At 33.2% G+C, this 18823-nt stretch overlaps 1 protein-coding gene across 1 annotated transcript; it reads left to right on the plus strand.

The window, feature by feature from the left end:
- Positions 1-2624: 2624 nt before the first annotated feature.
- On the plus strand, positions 2625-17963 carry LOC129961080 (leucine-rich repeat and fibronectin type-III domain-containing protein 2-like). Its single transcript, XM_056074895.1, has 4 exons — positions 2625-2982; positions 15319-15710; positions 15788-15936; positions 17690-17963. Exons 1-4 carry the CDS (start codon positions 2701-2703, stop codon positions 17830-17832), a joined length of 966 nt encoding a protein of 321 aa, XP_055930870.1. The 5' UTR covers positions 2625-2700; the 3' UTR covers positions 17833-17963.
- Positions 17964-18823: the final 860 nt, after the last annotated feature.

Raw genomic sequence — 18823 nt, forward strand, 5'->3', positions numbered from 1 at the left:
TCAAAACTACTTTTAAGCTCTTAGGTAACGTCTAGGGTGGAAGTCTGACTTCATTGCAATATGTTTTACGAATATCATTGGCGGGGTGTTCGATGAATGAAATCCAACATCTTGGGTAATGGAAAACGATGTTTTATTTTTGAAAATACACACCGATAGACGATCCACTCTTTGTTGGATTTGGCTTCCTACTTGTCTACTCTTTAAGTGCTAAATCTATGTACCAAATTTTATCCATCTCGCTCGTTTTCTAGTTATCATGTGACCTTATATTAGAATAGCTGGACAGACAATTTTCTCTGAAACGTTTTGTACAAAATTTGATAGAAATCTAGAAATATGCCGCATATACCAAATTTCATCCCTCTAGCTCAAAGTGTTTTTGAGTTATCTTTAACACAGACAAAAATGTTTTTACGAATTCAGGGAAATCTAAAACATGGAGATTCGTCGGAATCTCGAATTCGAATTCTTTGACTCTCTCTCTTTATGAGAGAGTGTAAAGTGAATGGAAATGATCTTGACGTATTGAGCGAGTTTCCTTTTCACTCGAATCAATAGACGAGAAGAAATAAAATATTTTTTTTTCTGTGCATCTCGACGTCATATCACAGGAATGGCTCGTTTCACAATGAAAGAAATGAGCGCGAGGAAGGATGAAATGTGAGACATTTTAAATAATATAAAACACATTTCAAGTTTATCAGACCGATAAATGAGGAGAAATAATATTATCTGTATAACTCGGCGTAACGTCCCCAAAATTGCAAAAATAGTTTAAAATGACCTTTCTATAATGCAATATAGAACGCTTTCAAACATATTTAAAAAAAATGATCCTTGAAAAAGATATAGATGACTCATTTTTGGTTTATTTTGGAGTGATGTCATCAAAATCGAGTCATTCAGGGATCTGCACTAAAAAAAAAAAAAAAAAAAAAAAAAAAAAACTTTAATAGTTTGATACTGTGAGCTTCTTCATTTACATTCATCCATTCATTTGGTCTATTTTTCGGTGGATCATCGACATCACCAAATTTTATTCTTGCCCCAAGAAACTATCATAACAGATTCATTAAGAAGTGATTAAGAGGAGAAAAGAGTCATTTGTTTGTCAGCTTCTGATAAAGTAGTGATTAGAAGCCATCTTCAATAATAAAAATGCTATCCCAGAGAATGCCTTGTATGGAATGGGGGCACTAGAGTTATGAAATATTAACATTTGGCATGCATTTAGCACTTTTTACCGATTGAAACAAAAATGTGACACAACTGCACTAACAAAATCACATGCCACATTTGATAGCGTCACTCTGAGAATTTGAGTTATGGCGTTTACATATTTCTGAAAGCACAGATCGACAGACAAGTGACCCCTCTTTTGATTTAGCCCAAAATTTGACATTATAGATGATAAATCAATGTTGTATAAAGGGTCATGAGAAATGTGGCAGCCGAGACTTCAACGGGGAGTTGCAGTGCACGTAAAGCAGGTAAAGTATCAGGAATTCCGGAAAGGTCGATCCGACGCATTCTGCACGAAATCTTGAAACTGCATCCGTACAAAATAGAGGCATTGCACCAGTTGTTGCCAGCAGATTGCGAGAAAAGACAAGCCTTTGCAACATGGGTGCTCGCACAAATGGAAGTGACCCGCAATGGTTACTGAACATCATGTGGACAGATGAATCCCACTTTTCATTGCATGGTGACGTCAATACGCAAAACAGTCTGGGCAGTATCAAACCCTCCTGCGTACACGACCAAACCACTACATTCTCCACATGTGACTGTTTGGTGCGGTTTCACTGCATCCCTCATTCTAGGCCCTTTCTTTTTTGAAGAGCGTTGTCCTGTATCCGGTTGGAAAACCTGTTCCGTCACTGCAGAACGCTATCTTAGGCTGTTGCGAGACCACGTTATGCTTGCTTTGCAGCAAAGACGTGCGTTATCTTCCATCACCTTCATGCAGGATGGTGCCCCGCCCCACGTTGCTAGTTCCGCTAAGACGTTCCTTCTAGACACATTCACTGAGGACAGAGTGATAAGCAGAGGATATAAGAATGAGTGGCCCTCACGATCGCCAGATCTTTCTCCAGCGGACTTTTGTCTACCGAGGCTCTCCTGCCACTTTGATGGAACTGAAAGATGCCATTCAATTGGCCGTTAGTGGCATCGATGCCGACATGTTACATGCAGCTGTAATAGGCGTAGTTACGCGCCTCACTTGCTTAATACCTTGTGGTGGCGGTCATGTTGAGCATCTTTTGCTTTAAAATAAAATGTACTATAATGTTACTGTGCTCTGTTTTCCTGATTTGCATAAACCGTCTCGGTATGACCGTGTGAGCGCCATCTATCGGTCATTTTTAAATACATTTTTTAATGGAAATAACGAAATCCAAAGGCTCTCAGAACATATTCTCTCAAACCGCAATTTTTTTCGTGCATTACTTTTTTTTTATTATGATTTTTTGAAGTGTGCACGAATTTATGCCGCACCCGGTACTTCTGCGCAACCACGCATTTGCTCAAAACTATTTTTTTTCTTACTTTCTCTGAAAATTCCTTGAAAAGAAAGACAGATTAAAATTATCAAGGCTACTTCCCGATTTCTTTATCAAGAAAGTACAGTCTAGAACGGAAAAGTAACATTTCATCTTCCCTCCTGCGGCTTCTCTTCTCGCTCGTCTTGGGAACATGAATCAAATAGCGGCTTTCGTACTTTTCGCGGTCCTTTCCACGTCTTCAGGGTACTCGATTTTCGGCAAGAAAAACAACTGTCCCAATCCTCACGACATCCACCCGTGCTACTGTCTGGCCAGTAAGAAGCCTGTGGTTGTGTGCGAGGACGTCACTTCCCAGGACGAGTTCGTGGAGGTGATGACGGTCGCCAAGAAGAAGCCGTTGGTCGGCGTTTCGCTGGAGTCCGTCTCCTTCAGGTATATTCCTGAAAATGCTTTTGAAGGAACTCACATTCAGGTAGGATCTACTGACATAGGCAAGCTTAAATATTTTTGAAATTTAATTTTAATTTTTTTTTTTATTTTTGCAATGCATAGTGAGGAAGTAAATATGCCATACATCTCATGAAAATTTAAATTATTTGATGCTAATTAATTCAATTTTATTCTAATTAATTCAATAAAATAATGTTATAATTATTGTGTTCTAATTAATAAAAGGTTTTAATGAAGAAAAATGAACGAATCTTAAAATATCATTTGTAAGCTATTATTTATATACTCATAAATCAAAATTTAGAAAAATGAGAAAATACCACAGAAACTAAAAAGGTTTTTATCATAATATATACAATCTTTAGTAGCACGTAGTAAATAAAAAAAAATCGTTCCGAATCGATAAAAAAAATATTTTACAGCAACATTCTACTATTTTTTGTAGTAACATGAGAAAACCAGTTCATTCTTCACAAAATATCTTGCTTTTTTATTCACTAAAGATTGAAATGTGACTAAAACTGTTTCTGCAGATTAATAAATTAAACTTGCAGATTAATAAATTTAGATTGTTACAAATAATTTCAAAGTATGTAATTTATTTTATTAATTTTCAATCAAACAATTTTAATTAAAACTGCATTTAAATGATAAAAAAATGAAGAGTTATAAAATCAAGTTTGTATTTTTTTTTTTTTTTTTTTGCTAAATGAGTTTGTTTTAAATTATTATGTTCTATTTACCAACAAGAAATTCTGATTCATTCCATTTTATTTCTTCACTAAAGGAAACGAGGAGATTTGTTATTTTGCTCATAAAATAAGACAAAATATACAAACTTTGAAATTTGCCAATTGAAACCTAATATAGGTAATACTTACCCTAAACCCTAAACTTATAAGTAATTTTAGAAATATTTCTAGCACATTTAAAGCCGGTTATTTTCGACTCTTTTGTTCTCTTTAATGATAATACGTATTGTAAATAACTATTGTTTAAAAGAATTCCTTTCAATCGGTCTGCATAATAGTTATCTATTTGAAGCGTGATGTGAAAGACATAACTTTAATTAAAATTTTAGATTGAGCAGCAAGAATCAGCCTGCCAATCTCAATATAATTTTAGAGCCGATAGACCTTTGAATAAATCCGATTATAAATATTTTATGAAGCCACAGAAATACAACATATTTATGTATAAAAGCTGAGCATTTTTACTACAAATCTAAACACAAAACTTTCCATATTGTATAAGATAAGTATAAGGCAAAGTTCAGCATCGTTATAGAAACACTCCATATACGCGCATCACACTCTAAATAGTTCTTTTTATGACTTCGTGTTTTAAGTTATGCATTACATGCATTTATTTCACTCTTCCTTTTCGAATGCTTGTGAAGTTGGACTTTTGTGATCGACTTTTACTTCAATAACTTAATTATTAGGTAATTTATAAAACTAATTCATTTTCATTCCATTCACGTGACGCCACCTGGTGGCTCATTTGAGAAAACAATTGTTTATAACAATAAATTCTATTAAAGGTAAAAAATATAAGAAAAGTACTAGCATTTAGTAGAATAATAAATCTAACTTTAAAAACTGTGTTTAATAAATCTACTTTATTGTCATTTCTTGAAATATCAGTAGACTGTATGAAACAAAGAAAAAATGTTTTGATAAAATTATTTTTATACGCGAGTGAATTTCCTTTCTTTTTTAAAATCATACTTGCTGCAGTTTGTCCTCTTATTTGAGAAACGAATCAATTTAAATACAAGTTATGAATAAGTGAATCCCTCATTTTAAGATCGCATTTGGCGAGAAAAAATGTCCATAGTTCAAATCAAACGGCGGCTTTATCTTAAGGGTGTGAATAATAACAGCTGCATTCTCTTGTCTCTCTGATAAATGCAAATTCTCTTAAGCATTTTCCACTCTGCTGAAAGATTACATCGGCGTAATATTCTAATTCTAATAAGAATATTGATTCGATTTCAAATAAACAGAATATTAAGGGAAAGTTGAATCGGAAATTGAAAATTTCATATTGTTTCATAAACTTGCGGAAGTAAAAACATTTTTGTGAGGAATAAAACCAGCTGGAAAGTTCTCGAAAATTGTTTTCACACACTCCCGAATAAGATCGTAGACCTCGGGGAAGGCTACAAATACCGCGACTAGGGATTGCAATACCGGTATACCGGTATTGCAACATAGCAAAATTGTACAAATGGCTCAAAATACCGGTATTTTGAGCCATTTGTACAATTTTGTAATACCGGTATTCACAAGTTTAAATACCGGTTTTTCGGTATTTACTAGAAATTTTTAAAATTGTCTCCACTATATGTTCTGGGATCGCCAACATAGCAAAATAGTATACGTTTTTGTTTTTATGTCTCCCTGACGGGCGAAGTTAATTAACTAATGAATGGCTTAATTAATTGCTTAAAACTAAATTAACGAAACATGGATTATCCCTGAAAAAGGTATTGTATTCATAATGACTAATGGAGCAACAGTTATGGAAAAAGTTGGAAAGTTGATGGGTGCAAATCAGCAAGTGTGCTATGCTCATGGAATTCAGTTAGGAGTAATAGATGTATTATACCAAAAAAATAAAGAACAGAAGAATTCAAATACTGTGGATATAGAAACTTCGAATTCCAATTTTGAAGAGAGTAAGTGGGAGAGTGATATTGACAATAAAGATAATGACTATTTAATTGTTGAAGAAGATATTGCTAATGAGGATGAAATATTAAACCATCAAGAATTGCTTCCTATAATTTATAATATCCGAAAAATTGTTAAGATATTTAAACGTTCCTCTATAAAAGATGACATATTACTAAAATACATACTAACTGAAAATAAAACAGAATATATGTTAATATTAGAATTTAAAACACGTTGGAACCGTTTACTTCTAACAGCACACATCGCACTAGAACAGCACACATGACTGTCTGAAGATTATATATTACATTGAAAAATCGCACAGAAGAAAGGCATACCGAAATAGAAAATGTCTTATGATATTTACATAATTATAATGATTTTAACAATGAAAATAAAAAAGAAGAAAAGAAAAGAACCAATTCAAATCTGATTAAGTTTATAGCAAATTTTCTTAAAATTTTTTACTTACAAACCTATCCACATTCAAAAGAATTCGGTTCAGTTATCGAAGATTATGATGTCACTACTGTCGATAGTGAATAGGAATTGTCTCTTGAACAAAAATTAGAATTAGCGATAAACAAGAAAATGTCAACGAACCAAAATACAATACAGAAATCAGCTATATCCAAAACCATCCGATAAGAAATCGATTTATTTGAAGATTAGGGATTTAGAGGTAAATACTTGGAAAAAATATATCGTGCATTACTAACAGTACCACTAACTATCATAGATGCCGAAAGAACGTTTTCGACAGCTAGTAATTTTTGCCCAAAATTACTTTTCAGGCTTAATGACAGTACAATTGATGCATTATGTTTTTTATGATAACATTTTAAAAATTTGTCATAGTACCACAGACAAGAATAGTGATATTTACATTTTTTTGTGATTTAAATAAATAAGTTGTTCCTTTACTTTTTTGTGATTCTTTATATACAGTTATAATTTATAAGTTACAAATTATTTTTTGTGATATTTACCCTTTCTAACAAAAATGGCAAATAAAACAAAGAAACATCTGTGTTTTCTTTCTTTTTCTAAAATTTCTAATACCGGTATTAAAACCGGTATCCCGGTATTAAAATCTAAAAAATACCGAATACCGGTATTGAAATTTTGGTCCGGTATTGCAATCCCTAACCGCGACTTTAATTTTCAGAATGTAGCACTTGAGTTTTGTGCTCCGCAAAATAGTGAGGAAAACCAAATATGCTTTTTACCCACACTTATTGAAACCAATTTTTACAAAAAAACTACAACTTTAATAACAATGACTTTATTACAACGAACGACAATTTTACTAATACAACCTGAATGAACAAATGATTAAATGAATGCATTTTAATCATATAATTATAAATATTTTTAATGTGTTGCCATGACAATCAAGTGATTTTTTTATTTAGAAACGATTTTAATTTCGTGATCTTTGCTAACTCTCTGATATTAGATACCATTTAAAATCTCCTTCATATTTTTATATGATTAGATTTCAATTTAGTCATATTAATGCCCCGTTTAACCCTTTCGCTCTCAGAAATGAATTGTGCTCTAGGCAGCCGGCGTTACGGTTGAAAATCTACCGAGCAGATACCCGAGTCATTTCAAATGAGGTGTCATTTCCTGAGCGGTTGGCCGGTCAAACAATAACATTAATAATAATAACAATTTTAGTAATCTTTAAAATTCTTTTATAATTTTCCATTGTATGGTATAATTTAAAGCAGGACTCAATACATAATCCAATGTTACAATCTTTACATTAAAATCCTGTTCCGGTTCGCTTTTTGTGTTTGCTTCAAATCACGCATTTCCGCCTACCGTTCTGCTGCTTTCCATGATCGGGGCAAAACTTGTAAATAATTATATTTGGCTATGTAAAAAAATCTCTGCACAAGAAGCGTGTGCTGATAGCGCGTTGAAAGCAAACGACTTAATGGACATTATTGGGCAGTTACTGATAACAAATTGTGGTATCCTCCACAAATTTATGGTGGTAATTTATCATTGTTTTGATTCATTTGGTTTTTCATTTAATTATTTGTTTATTTTAATTTACAAAAAACTATATTTAAAACAAATGATAATTATCCCGTGAAAAGAAATCCAGAACAGGTGAATGAGCACCGCAATACACTAGAACGAAATAAGACAATTACCGATAAAAACATTTGAGAAACCTACTTTAGGGTAGGATATGTCACAAATGAACGACGCCAAAAGGCGCTGTTCGTTCGAAGAGAGCAACTCAGCCAGAGCCACTAAAGTCGCTGTTCGCCACGAAAGGGTTAAACATCCCGCCCCGACAACTGGTACCCCTGCAGTAGAATCCGACTTCTTGCAGATCTTGGTTAAATTTCCGAAAGGATGAGTACCTGCTCACTCTCAGTCAGGGATATTCTCATAATCCTATGCGCTATTATGGCTTTCAAACTCCCGGTATTCAGAAATTTCCGTTCCCACGCCATTATGGAATTTTTAAATATCTACTCCATCTGCCTGCAGTTTGCCTTTCTAGAGAAAGTGCTTCCTTTCCACGACACTAGCTTCGCCCAGCATCGTGACTCTTCTGATCACATGCATTTGACCGGAATGTGTCTTCTTTTAGCACAGGGACCAAGAGAAAACTCCGTGCATTGTGAGGATGGGTTGGTGGGCGTGTTCAGTTAAACCCTGTTCCCATGTCCTGTGGAGGGGCAAATATAGTCATAATTCCCCGATCACTCCCGCATGTTGCTACTTCACAGTGCACGAGGCGGTTGGAAATTTCTCGTAAAATATCGGTATAATGTATAATGATATCGGTAAAATGTTCCGATATCAGAAGGCCGCCCGCGTTTCCGTTCAGTCAGCTTTTTGTCGTATGTGAAGCCCAATGGTGAAACGGTTTCCAAATCGCAGTTTGATGTCTTGCGTTTTCATGTAGTTGATCATGAGGGAAACAATGAAATAACTATTTATGTAAAGGAAACCTTTTTTTCAAGTGAAGCGAAAATTCCCGCTTTTTATACCTTTAATTATTTTTGAAATGCAAACTGAACTGAAACTCAGTGTACTGTTAACGAGATTCTATCGTCATTCATTCTTTCTATCATTTTACAAGCGGAATGACGAAATTCTTTCGGACATAAGGTTGATGATACGAAAAAGAAAATCGCAGTTGACACGGAACCAATTGTTTTGTTTGCAATATAATACGGAATTTCAATATATAAATTAGATAATCTTCTTACGGATGCATTTCAAAATTGAAATCTAAAATAGTTAAGCACTCATTAATCTAAATAATTATGCACTAAATGTAATTGAAATTTGGAGATATTGTTTAGGATCAACAAAACATTCCGGCTTCTTTTTTCCTTTTGATGTCAGAAATAATAAAGAATTGTGAAATAGACACTTCTTTATATTTGATTCGAGCTTTCGGATTATTTTGAATATTTAAAATGACCACACATTTTTTATCTTAAAGCGGTAAGTATATAGCAATAAAAGTTGTCATTTGAAAATATGAAATGAAATATGAAATGAAAATATGAATTTAATTTATTTGTTGTATTATTTTTCATTTTTACAATATCGAAGTGCCGAGGAAGTATTTAACGGTAAAATTCGAACATAACATTTTGAAACTCCCTGAGTTCGAAACATCTGTCTGTCCGTCTATTTATTTGTCTGTGATAAAGATAACTCATAATCGCCTTGAGCTAGATGGATGAAATTGGGAATAAGATCTTTATTTCACATTCGTAGATTTCTAGAAAGTTTTGAGCAAAATCCATCCAGAAGATATCTGTCTGTCCGACTGTTCAAATATAAGTCAAAACGATGACAACAAAACGAAAAGAGCTGGATGGATAAAATTCAATGGGCAGATTTAATATCTATAAGGTGTTATATCTGTGATCTACAATAAAAGGCTGAGCGTCTGTTGGTACCTGTTTTCAGAACTCGATAATTAAAAAAACTGCAAATTTGGTATGTGATTTGGTGTGTGACAACAATTGCAATTCCTTTTCATTTTCAATTGCTAAGAAGAAAAACGCACACTCACTCATTCACTTTTGTTTGAGAGTATGTGAGAAGGCTTAGATGAAGCCACTCACAAAATATATAGTTTTTCTGGGCAGTAGCAAAGCAATTGATTATGCTTTCTAGAATATAATACTTATTTTAATAGTTACGATGCGAATGGGTAGAAAACTGCATGCTATTCCATAGTTATTTTTAACTGTATTATTTTAGAGAAAGAGGGGTGAAAATTTTCGTGCTCTATGGGAATATTCATGTAGGATCTGACTACTGATATTTTTTTACATTGAATTCATTGAGATAAAATACTTATACCCTCAAAACAACGATAGAATAATTAAAATATTTTCCCATTTCGAAAAATTTCTTCTAGGTTTTCAGTATTTAAACCCTATTAAAATACTTCATGCCACTGCTAGCAAAAAAAAGAAAATATTATTATTCAGCTAGTCAGTGAAAAGATGATTGAATCGCATTCATAAATCCTTTCATAAGCGTAAAAACGTTTACAAATTGAATTATTAATGTTTATAATTCGGTAAAAAAAAAAAAAAATTGGTAGCATTTCATATGTAGGATTTAAATTACAAAATGCTCTAGCCTTTCAAAATGGATAGCATTATTTTAATATTACCTAAATCTTCGTAATCATGTGGGAAATAACTTAGTGCGTTGAAGTTATTTTTCAGCCACGTTCAAATGAAACTGAGTGATAAATTCTAAATTGAATCAAATAAAGTTGCTCTTTTCTTTGAAAGATTCGATAATTGCGATATTGTAAATAAATGATCTCAACTATAATTCCATAAAATAAAGCAATAAACCAAAATATGTTTTGAACAGAAACTCCATAACTTGTATTAATATCCGTCATTATAAGTTGTTTCTAGGCAGGGTTTTTTTTTGTGTGTGTTTATTAATATTTGTTGACTATTTTTTTATATTTTAAAATCATTGGGTTCCTTTTAAATAATTCTCAATGATCCAATCTCATCGCGAGCCGTTTCTTTCTCACATCCGAAGCACAGAGAAACTATTGGAATTGTCAAAGAAAGGGATTCTGAGGAATCTCCACGAGTTCGAAAAACAGATTTTTTGCATTATACCTGTTATGCGACAAAAGCTCTGATTTAGACGAATGAAATTGGGTAGGCGATCTTTACAACAAATTTGAAGATTTCTATCAAAATTTGAGCAAATTCCATTCAGAGGAAATATGTCTATCTGAATATACAGTGAGAGGCAAAAGAAAGTAAACACCCATGATTGATATAGAAAATTTATCAAATATATAAATGACTTATAATATAAAGCAAATATATATAATTATTAACATATTTATGTAGGATGCAACAACCTGCAAAGGTTTAAATAAATCAAAATAGAAAAAGAAATGATTCAAATGAAACAGAAAAGCATCAAATTTCATGCGTCAAATAAAAGTAAATAGAGAACATCGCTAGCGACAAAAGCAATGAAAGTTGTAATATGAATATTGTGTCCTTTAGATTTTTATCACTGCCTTTAATCGACTAGGCATAGTTGCTGCCAGTTTTTTAGTTTGGGAGGGATTTTTTGCCATTTTTCTATGACAATTTGTTTCAATTCTTCCTTATTAAAAATTGTTCTTTGGCATACATTTTTTTTCAAGATACGCCCATAAATTTTCAATGGAGACTGTGAAGGATGATCCAAAGTCTTCGCAACACTTTAGAGTAGCTATTCTTTACAAATATTTAATGAGTGTGTGGGATTCTTATGATGTTGGAAGATTCGGCTTCGTGGCAATCCCAAATTTGTACCACTAGGGGTAAAATTATCGTTTAAAATATTGAGACAGACCATTTTGTTCATTGTAGATTCGCCAAATACTAAATGAACGACTCCTGCTGGCACCATATATACCAGATAATAACAAATCCGCCCCATATTTAATGGTCTTAACTGAATGCTTAATGCAGAATTGTTTATTTTTTTATATCCATATTTTTTGCGAGATTTTATGTGTCAAACAATTCAGTTTTTTTATCATCACTAAGTAAAATTTTATTCCAAAAATCTAAACAGTTATTAAGGTACTTTTTGGCAAACAGCAGACAATTTTACTGGTTCGGCTTCATGACGAATATTTTCTTACACGGAATCCTACCATGTTCATGAAGAGTCCTCTTTATAATGCTCTTGCACTTACTGCCTTCGCTGATCTTTGCGAGAGGCTTTGTGATATTTTAAGAGCATTTCTGCGATATTTTGAAGCTGGATTAGCTTTGGCTTCCCGTACTACTGCTCTCGCTTCTGTATCAGTAAGTCGTCTTGGTCTTCCTGTTCTCTGAATAACTTTAATCTGTTTTTATTTGAATTCTTTGTCAAGAATTTTCTTCAACGTGCAGTGACTTCTTTCAACATGTTTTCCTATTTCACGTAAGGATTTACCATTTTCCTTCAAGTTTATCATCCATTTTGTCCTTTCTAGTGCTGTTTATTTCCCTATCTCAAAATCTCTCAAATGTTTCTAGAAATTTAGATAAATTCAGGTAGAATATAAGTCTTTAACTTATATCAAAATCCTCTATGAAAAAAGTAGTGATATCTATAGAGAATTAAAACAATCGAAGGAGAAAGAGTTGAGTGTTTATTATTTATTTCTTTATGCTTAAAATTGGACGAGCTTAGGTTCAAGTTGAGTTATTTCTTTATATATTTTATTTTAATTGCATGTTTACAAGTTGCCCGATTCTGCTTAAATAAGTTAATAATTCCATGCGTCTACTTAATATAAGTCAATAAGATATTTGAAACAGCACATTTTCTAAATTAATCATGGGTATTTACTTTCTTTTGATGCTTGCTGTAAGTTCCATATACTAATGCAAAACGGAAAGATAAAATTCGATGTTCAAATTTAACATCTATAGCGTCAAAATTTGAGCCAAATCGAAGAAGGGGTTAAGTCGGTCTGTACTTTTAGAAGCATGCAAAATTCATCTTTATTTAATATAATATTATATTCACAGTCTTTCAATCTCACTATTGTTAATTTTCCAGGAATAAAATAATTTACATAATGTATGCTACTGAATATAATTCTGTATTTTTATGTAAATATCGTAGCATATTCGTTTCAGTTTACATTTATTTTACTTATTTATTTTGTAAATATATTTATCATATTTAAGACATCTTGAGTTAAAATTGACCAATGCAAAAATTGCGCTAAATTAAAACCATAATGAAGTGAAATTTATTTTTAAAAACTAGAGGGTATCAAGAGTGTCCATTCCTGGCCTAGACAGCACTAAGTTCCCTTTAATTCATTATAAAAATGCGTATGTTGCCTGATTCATCGAAAAATATAATATGACCTAAAGTGATTCTCAATACCGTGATTGTTGGCCATCCAATTTTAAAATGTTTTCGAAATAAAAAGATGCAACGATTCACTTTCATTAAAAATCCTTTTCATTTGACAAAACATTAATCTTAAGAGAGGAAAACTACGTTGGAAAGACAGGGTCCCCCCCCCTTTTTTTTGCAAAATTATAACATGTTTTCTATTTCATGTTGGAACAGCCTTCTTCATAAAGTTTATTTCTATTTTTGGCGAAGTCACATGGATTTTTATATTTGCATTTATATACGTTTCGTAATGATATTGTTTCATCTTCAGACGCTGTTTTCTCAAATTCTACTCTTTGGTGAATTTTCTTACGAAAAACATCATAAATTAAAATTTTATGATTATTTATTTTTTGCTCACATTTTGTGCAATAATTTCTCAGTATGTTTTGCAGTTCCTGTATTAGAGAATAAGTAAACTATTCATTTAGAAATGTTTCTATGCTTCACAATGTTAAAAAAAATGAACATTTCGTGTTATTTATCACTCCAGTATTTAAAGAATGGATAAAAATAGAGCTTTTTTTGTTAGGGACTGGGTAGTGTATTTCTTGAGCTCATCTGATAAACTTCTACACCAGGAGAGTTTTGCTTTATACCTCTTATTAACCAAAAAAGGTCTTTTTTTTTATCAATTTTTAAAAACATTTGTCATTTAACTCTTGTATATTTTTTCATAGTTGGTTTCTTTAATTCTTTTTATGGAATAAATCAAAAATGTAACTGTTTTAGAACGTTTTTCAAAAAATTCATCCCGAACGCAGTAACATCTCAAATAGTTTGTAAGTCAGCGCTTTATTTCTTAACCTAATCAACGTTATTTGTTAATTTGTGATGCAAATCTCTTTGCTTTCCAGAATTCCACTGCCTGCTGTCGCTTCAACTTTATTTGCTAAAGTCTTGTCCTCTGGTACTATTGAAAATTTCAAATCAAGAATAGAGAACAAATTGCTCCTGTAATCGTCATGAATATAAGTCCTACCTTAGAAGATTCACGACCGCTTGTCTATTCACATTATTGCCGCGAGTATCTCTTTTCATTTGTGGAAGGGGGCGCATTTGATGGCACAGATGTCTTGGTTTGAAACATTTTAATTTGCAGTAGAAATCGACAAGTCTAAAATATGGAAAAGTAAAATTAAACTGCAACAATTGTTTGGCCGAAAGAAAACTCCGTGTCAAGAGAAACCTCCAATCGACTAAAAAAGTGATGACAAAAGTGTCAAAGCGTGGTTTCAGCAAAAGTGATGCTGTCTGATATAACTAAAGTTTGTTGGGAGTAAACCGAATCAGTTGTTAGCCTTTTATAGACTTGTGTGCGCGCGGAGGGGGTGAAATTTATTCACTCTCAAAATTAAGTATCTCAAAAATTAAGTTCCGGGATCTTGTATTTCCCAAATAAAATATTTGAAATCAAATACAGTCGCAAACTGTTGCCTAACGATTGATACAAAATTGCCGCAACAATACTATTCACGGAAAGCTATTTACAATTAACAACAGTATAGTTTCATAATATTTTATCTATGGACGGCTAGAGTATCCACTAGCTGCTTATGCTTCTGTTTAAAGATTTAAAAATAAAGTTTCTTTGCATATCAATGGAGAGCAGCGCTTATCTGCTATTCGAATGAGGCTTGACACAGTCCTGGCATTTGTCAAGTGGGAATATAAACGTTTCAAAATCGCAGAATTTTATCGTCTTTTTTGCGAAGGTATAATTCATCTTCATTTTCCAAGAGCTATATTAGGTATTTCCAGTGCTTTTTTTATGCAATTCTCTCAACACCAGATGTTACTAACGTTCTTCGTATAAGGGACGAAGATTGTCTAATGCTCCTGTATTCATTCATGATGAATATCAGTTTCTACCTCTAAAAAAATTCACGGAAGCCATATTTTGCTGATTTATACTAATGTCAATTAACATGAAATATATATATATATATAGTGATTAAATATCCACATTAAGAAAGCACATGACAGAAGCATTTCTCGTTTGAAGGGATTCCAAGTGATTCAGTCGTCTCTTCACATATGCCGCATTCTATTCAAACGAAATTTTGTACGGAAATGACAAGCAACTGCAGGTGGTGGGTAGAGAAAATGAAAAATCTAAACAAAGGTCGGGGTTCCCATTAGCACGCATTGTTTCTCTACTTTTCGGATACGAAAAATTTGCATTTTGTAATAATTTTTTTTACCGATCACTGTAACTCTATTCATTTTCTCTATTCCAGTCCATAAACATATCCGATTCCAGGATATTGTCCCTCGGCGAGTCAGAGCACGCTTTTAAGGGCCTCGAAGACAGCCTCGTTTCCTTCAGAGTGAAGAACTGCTCGTACGCCAGTCATTGGGAATGGACTCTTCTGGAGAGACTCATCACGCTTCAGGACTTGGAAATTTCCAAATCTCATTTGCCTGAAATCTCAGAAGACTTCTTGAAACTCTCTAAATTACCTTTAACAAATATTAACTTCCGGAGTAATCATATTCGATATCTACCTGCTGAAGTATTTGCTAGTTTCACCAATTTGAAGCATTTACATTTGGATGAAAATAAGTTGAAAGTTTTTTCAAGATCTATGCTTCCCAAGCCCGCCCAGAAGTTCAGTGCACTAGGTCTCAGGTAAAATATGAATTCTAAAATATGTTTGACTATATAATGTTAAGTATCTCACCATGACTAATTGTTTATACTTCTAGTAAGAATCAAATCCAAGAATTACCTACAGACATGTTCACTGAAATGCCGAATTTGAGATACTTGTATTTGGGAGGTAATCCAATCATAATACTTGATGCTCAAACTTACCAACCTATTTGGAATCAACTCAAGATAGTTTTCTTTAACGGTAAGAAGCCTCCATTTTCACATAGACTTATTTTTATATTAATAGTAAATTATCGACATCTTTTATTTCATTGATGTCATTTATGAAATTTTAAAAATGCGTCATTAAGCTTTTGATTACGAACTGATAGAATATGAATCTTTCCTTCAATGTATAAATTATGTCAGAAAAATATTGCATATGATTTTCATTTCCTCTGGTCTAACGTATGTTGCAAAGGAAATAGGGTTTCTTCCAATGATAAAAGCGAGCATTGAGGTCTAAGAGAATCCCTGAGCTAGAATTACTTGCATAGGACCGGAGGTACTTCCATGGGAAACTGATCCACATTCATACTCCTCTTCAAAAGCAAATTCTTGATCAGCCATCCCGAATGCAGGCAAAAAATTCGTTTCTACAGCGCAAATTTGTCTTTTACATTTTAATAATACGAGTTCAGAGCACAATTAGAGGACGGAGCCCATAATCTTCTGCATTTGATTCTTGTTTCTTCTACCATGCTTTTATCCACTCTGAAAAGCATCCGTCAGCACAGTTCTTTTCTATATGTATCCTTATACATACCGATTCAGCAACAGATTTTTTTTTCATATACTGTTGTAGCTTCGAAATAGATTTTTCTGATAACATTGACAAAATAACAATAAATAGGAATATTCGATCTTTAAATAGATATCGCTGCTACCAAATGCTTTTTAAATGTCAAGCAGGATTTAAAGTAGTGCTATTATTTAGCCCTCGATCTTGCAAAGAAGGAATACAAAGACTGATTTAAAATCTTACAAGTTAGATTTTTACATTTCGATCATTATTATTATTATTTTTTTAATATTTTAAACCGATAAAGGCTTTTTCAACTTTATCGGACACCATAAAATGATACAAATATTATTGTTTTCCTTCATATGTTTGAAATGTATCGAAGCATCAAAATTTCATTTCATTTTTAATCAACTGAAATTTTAAAAAATCCTCTTCCAAGTGCATAATCTCAGCCTTCAAAGTGGCAAATGTGGCACTTGTAGGCCCAATGGTCTGCGGCAAAATACACAGCCTATGCACATTTGCCTTTAGTATTAGTAGAGATAAATGTTCCGTGTGAAAGGATAGGATCAATATTCTGATAAAGGAAATGGAGCATTCAGTTTCCAAAATTCTTTCTAAAGAAAGGATATATTTCACTTATCGGAATGTACCTTCAGCGTCTTATTCAATTCCGTGGCATGTTGTCTGAGACGAATCAAGAGGGTTATAACGGTCTGGGAGAGTGACAAAGTGTTCATGTCATTTTTTAAAGACACATATAGTTAGGGGGCTAAAAATAATACGAAACTCGGATTCATTTGCATCTTTTGAACAACATATTCGATACAACAACGTAGTGATCGGAGGGAGGGAGAGGGGAGAAATACGGGTTATAGATTTCACTGGTGTCAGCCTGTTGGAATGTTGTGGTGTTAAAACGTTTGTATGTTTGATTACTTTTTAAATCAAATATTATGAGGGGGTAAAAAATGTCCCAAACCGAATGCCATTTTCATTTTTTTAAGATACTTATGGATATAAGAATACATAAAATTAACCTCTAAGTGCCACTGACCTCTAGTTTCATTTTGCCACCGTTGTGAATATGATTCATTTCATTCTTTTTCCTTTGCACTCTACTGTGATTGCAAATTGTTCCAATTTCTAAAACAAAAAGATAATAAAGTTATACCCTGTAATTAAGAACTTCATTTGATTCTTTTTCCAGATGCGATCCACTGCGACTGCAGATTATCCTGGATCGCCCAGATGAAGCAGAAGCTTCGGCTGGTCCACGGAACTTGCGGCACGCCTGCAAACCTAAGAGGCAGAAAAATAACTCAACTGAAAACAGATGAACTTTTCTGCTAAGCTTGCTTGTATGTTAATAAATTTTTGTGCATTCTCATTCAGAAAATTCGTCATTGGTGTACTTAGGATGAAATCAAAGAAATTCAAATGTACCAATTAGGACCTTTAATAAAAAGAGGAATCAAAATTTATCAAGTTGTTGCGCACATCCAATCAATGGCACCAAATTCAATATCAATTTGACCCGTAAATGTAAACATGGATTTCCTCACGCGGCCAGAGACACGGAGTGAGAAAGACTCCGTTGTTATTTATCTTTTTTGTCATTTGTTGTTTCTTATGGCACTTGCCACGGACAAGTCCGCTGTTACGAAGACAGCGATTTAAGCCGGAGGGGGAGCGTCTCTTGATTTTATAGTAGCGCCAACTAGGGTCAAGAGTACGACTTTGCTACTCACGCATCACTCATTCGCTTGCACAACCCCTTTTTATAGGAGGGCACATTCGCACATCTCACAGATAGAACAACGGAAGAACAATCATGCCAAAACCAGGACGCCCAGATCAGGGGGAATATGCGCTACCCCTATGCCAGGACACTGGCTTGTCTTTTGTAAAAAACATTTGAATTAATTTTTGGAAACACAATACATTCTGGAAAGCAGGTAATTACTTTGGTAATTCCTTAAAAATATTAAAATTAAAAATGTTAAATGTTAGAACGATGATATAAGGAAAATGTAAACAAACTTTTAATGAGTATCTACTTCGTTTCTACTTTGAAAAAGAATACGCACATGTTCATATTTAGACTTTTGCCAACGTACTGAAAAAGGAGCAAATGAAGATACTGAGGAGATGATTGTATTCAAGGACAAAACCCCACGGGATAACCGGAGCTAATGAACAACATGGAGTCACTGTGACTCCCATCTCCAGTTACGGTTTAAGGCAATAATCCCTGGTTTTGATGAAAATAAAACAGAAGGTAGAAAGTACATCAATGTTTTTCTTTTGGCACTAAAGATCTGATGATCTTTCTGGATTCGAT

This window comes from Argiope bruennichi, chromosome 2 (genome assembly GCF_947563725.1).
Source record: "Argiope bruennichi chromosome 2, qqArgBrue1.1, whole genome shotgun sequence".
NCBI classification, from domain to species: Eukaryota; Metazoa; Arthropoda; class Arachnida; order Araneae; family Araneidae; genus Argiope; species Argiope bruennichi.

Excerpts from the sequence above, each read along its gene's own strand:
- LOC129961080 (XM_056074895.1), top strand. The coding sequence starts at position 2,701 with ATGAATCAAATAGCGGCTTTCGTACTTTTCGCGGTCCTTTCCACGTCT. Across the intron at positions 2,983-15,318 it reads TTGAAGGAACTCACATTCAG|TCCATAAACATATCCGATTC; the intron begins GTAGGATCTACT and ends TCTCTATTCCAG. Across the intron at positions 15,711-15,787 it reads TTCAGTGCACTAGGTCTCAG|TAAGAATCAAATCCAAGAAT; the intron begins GTAAAATATGAA and ends TTATACTTCTAG.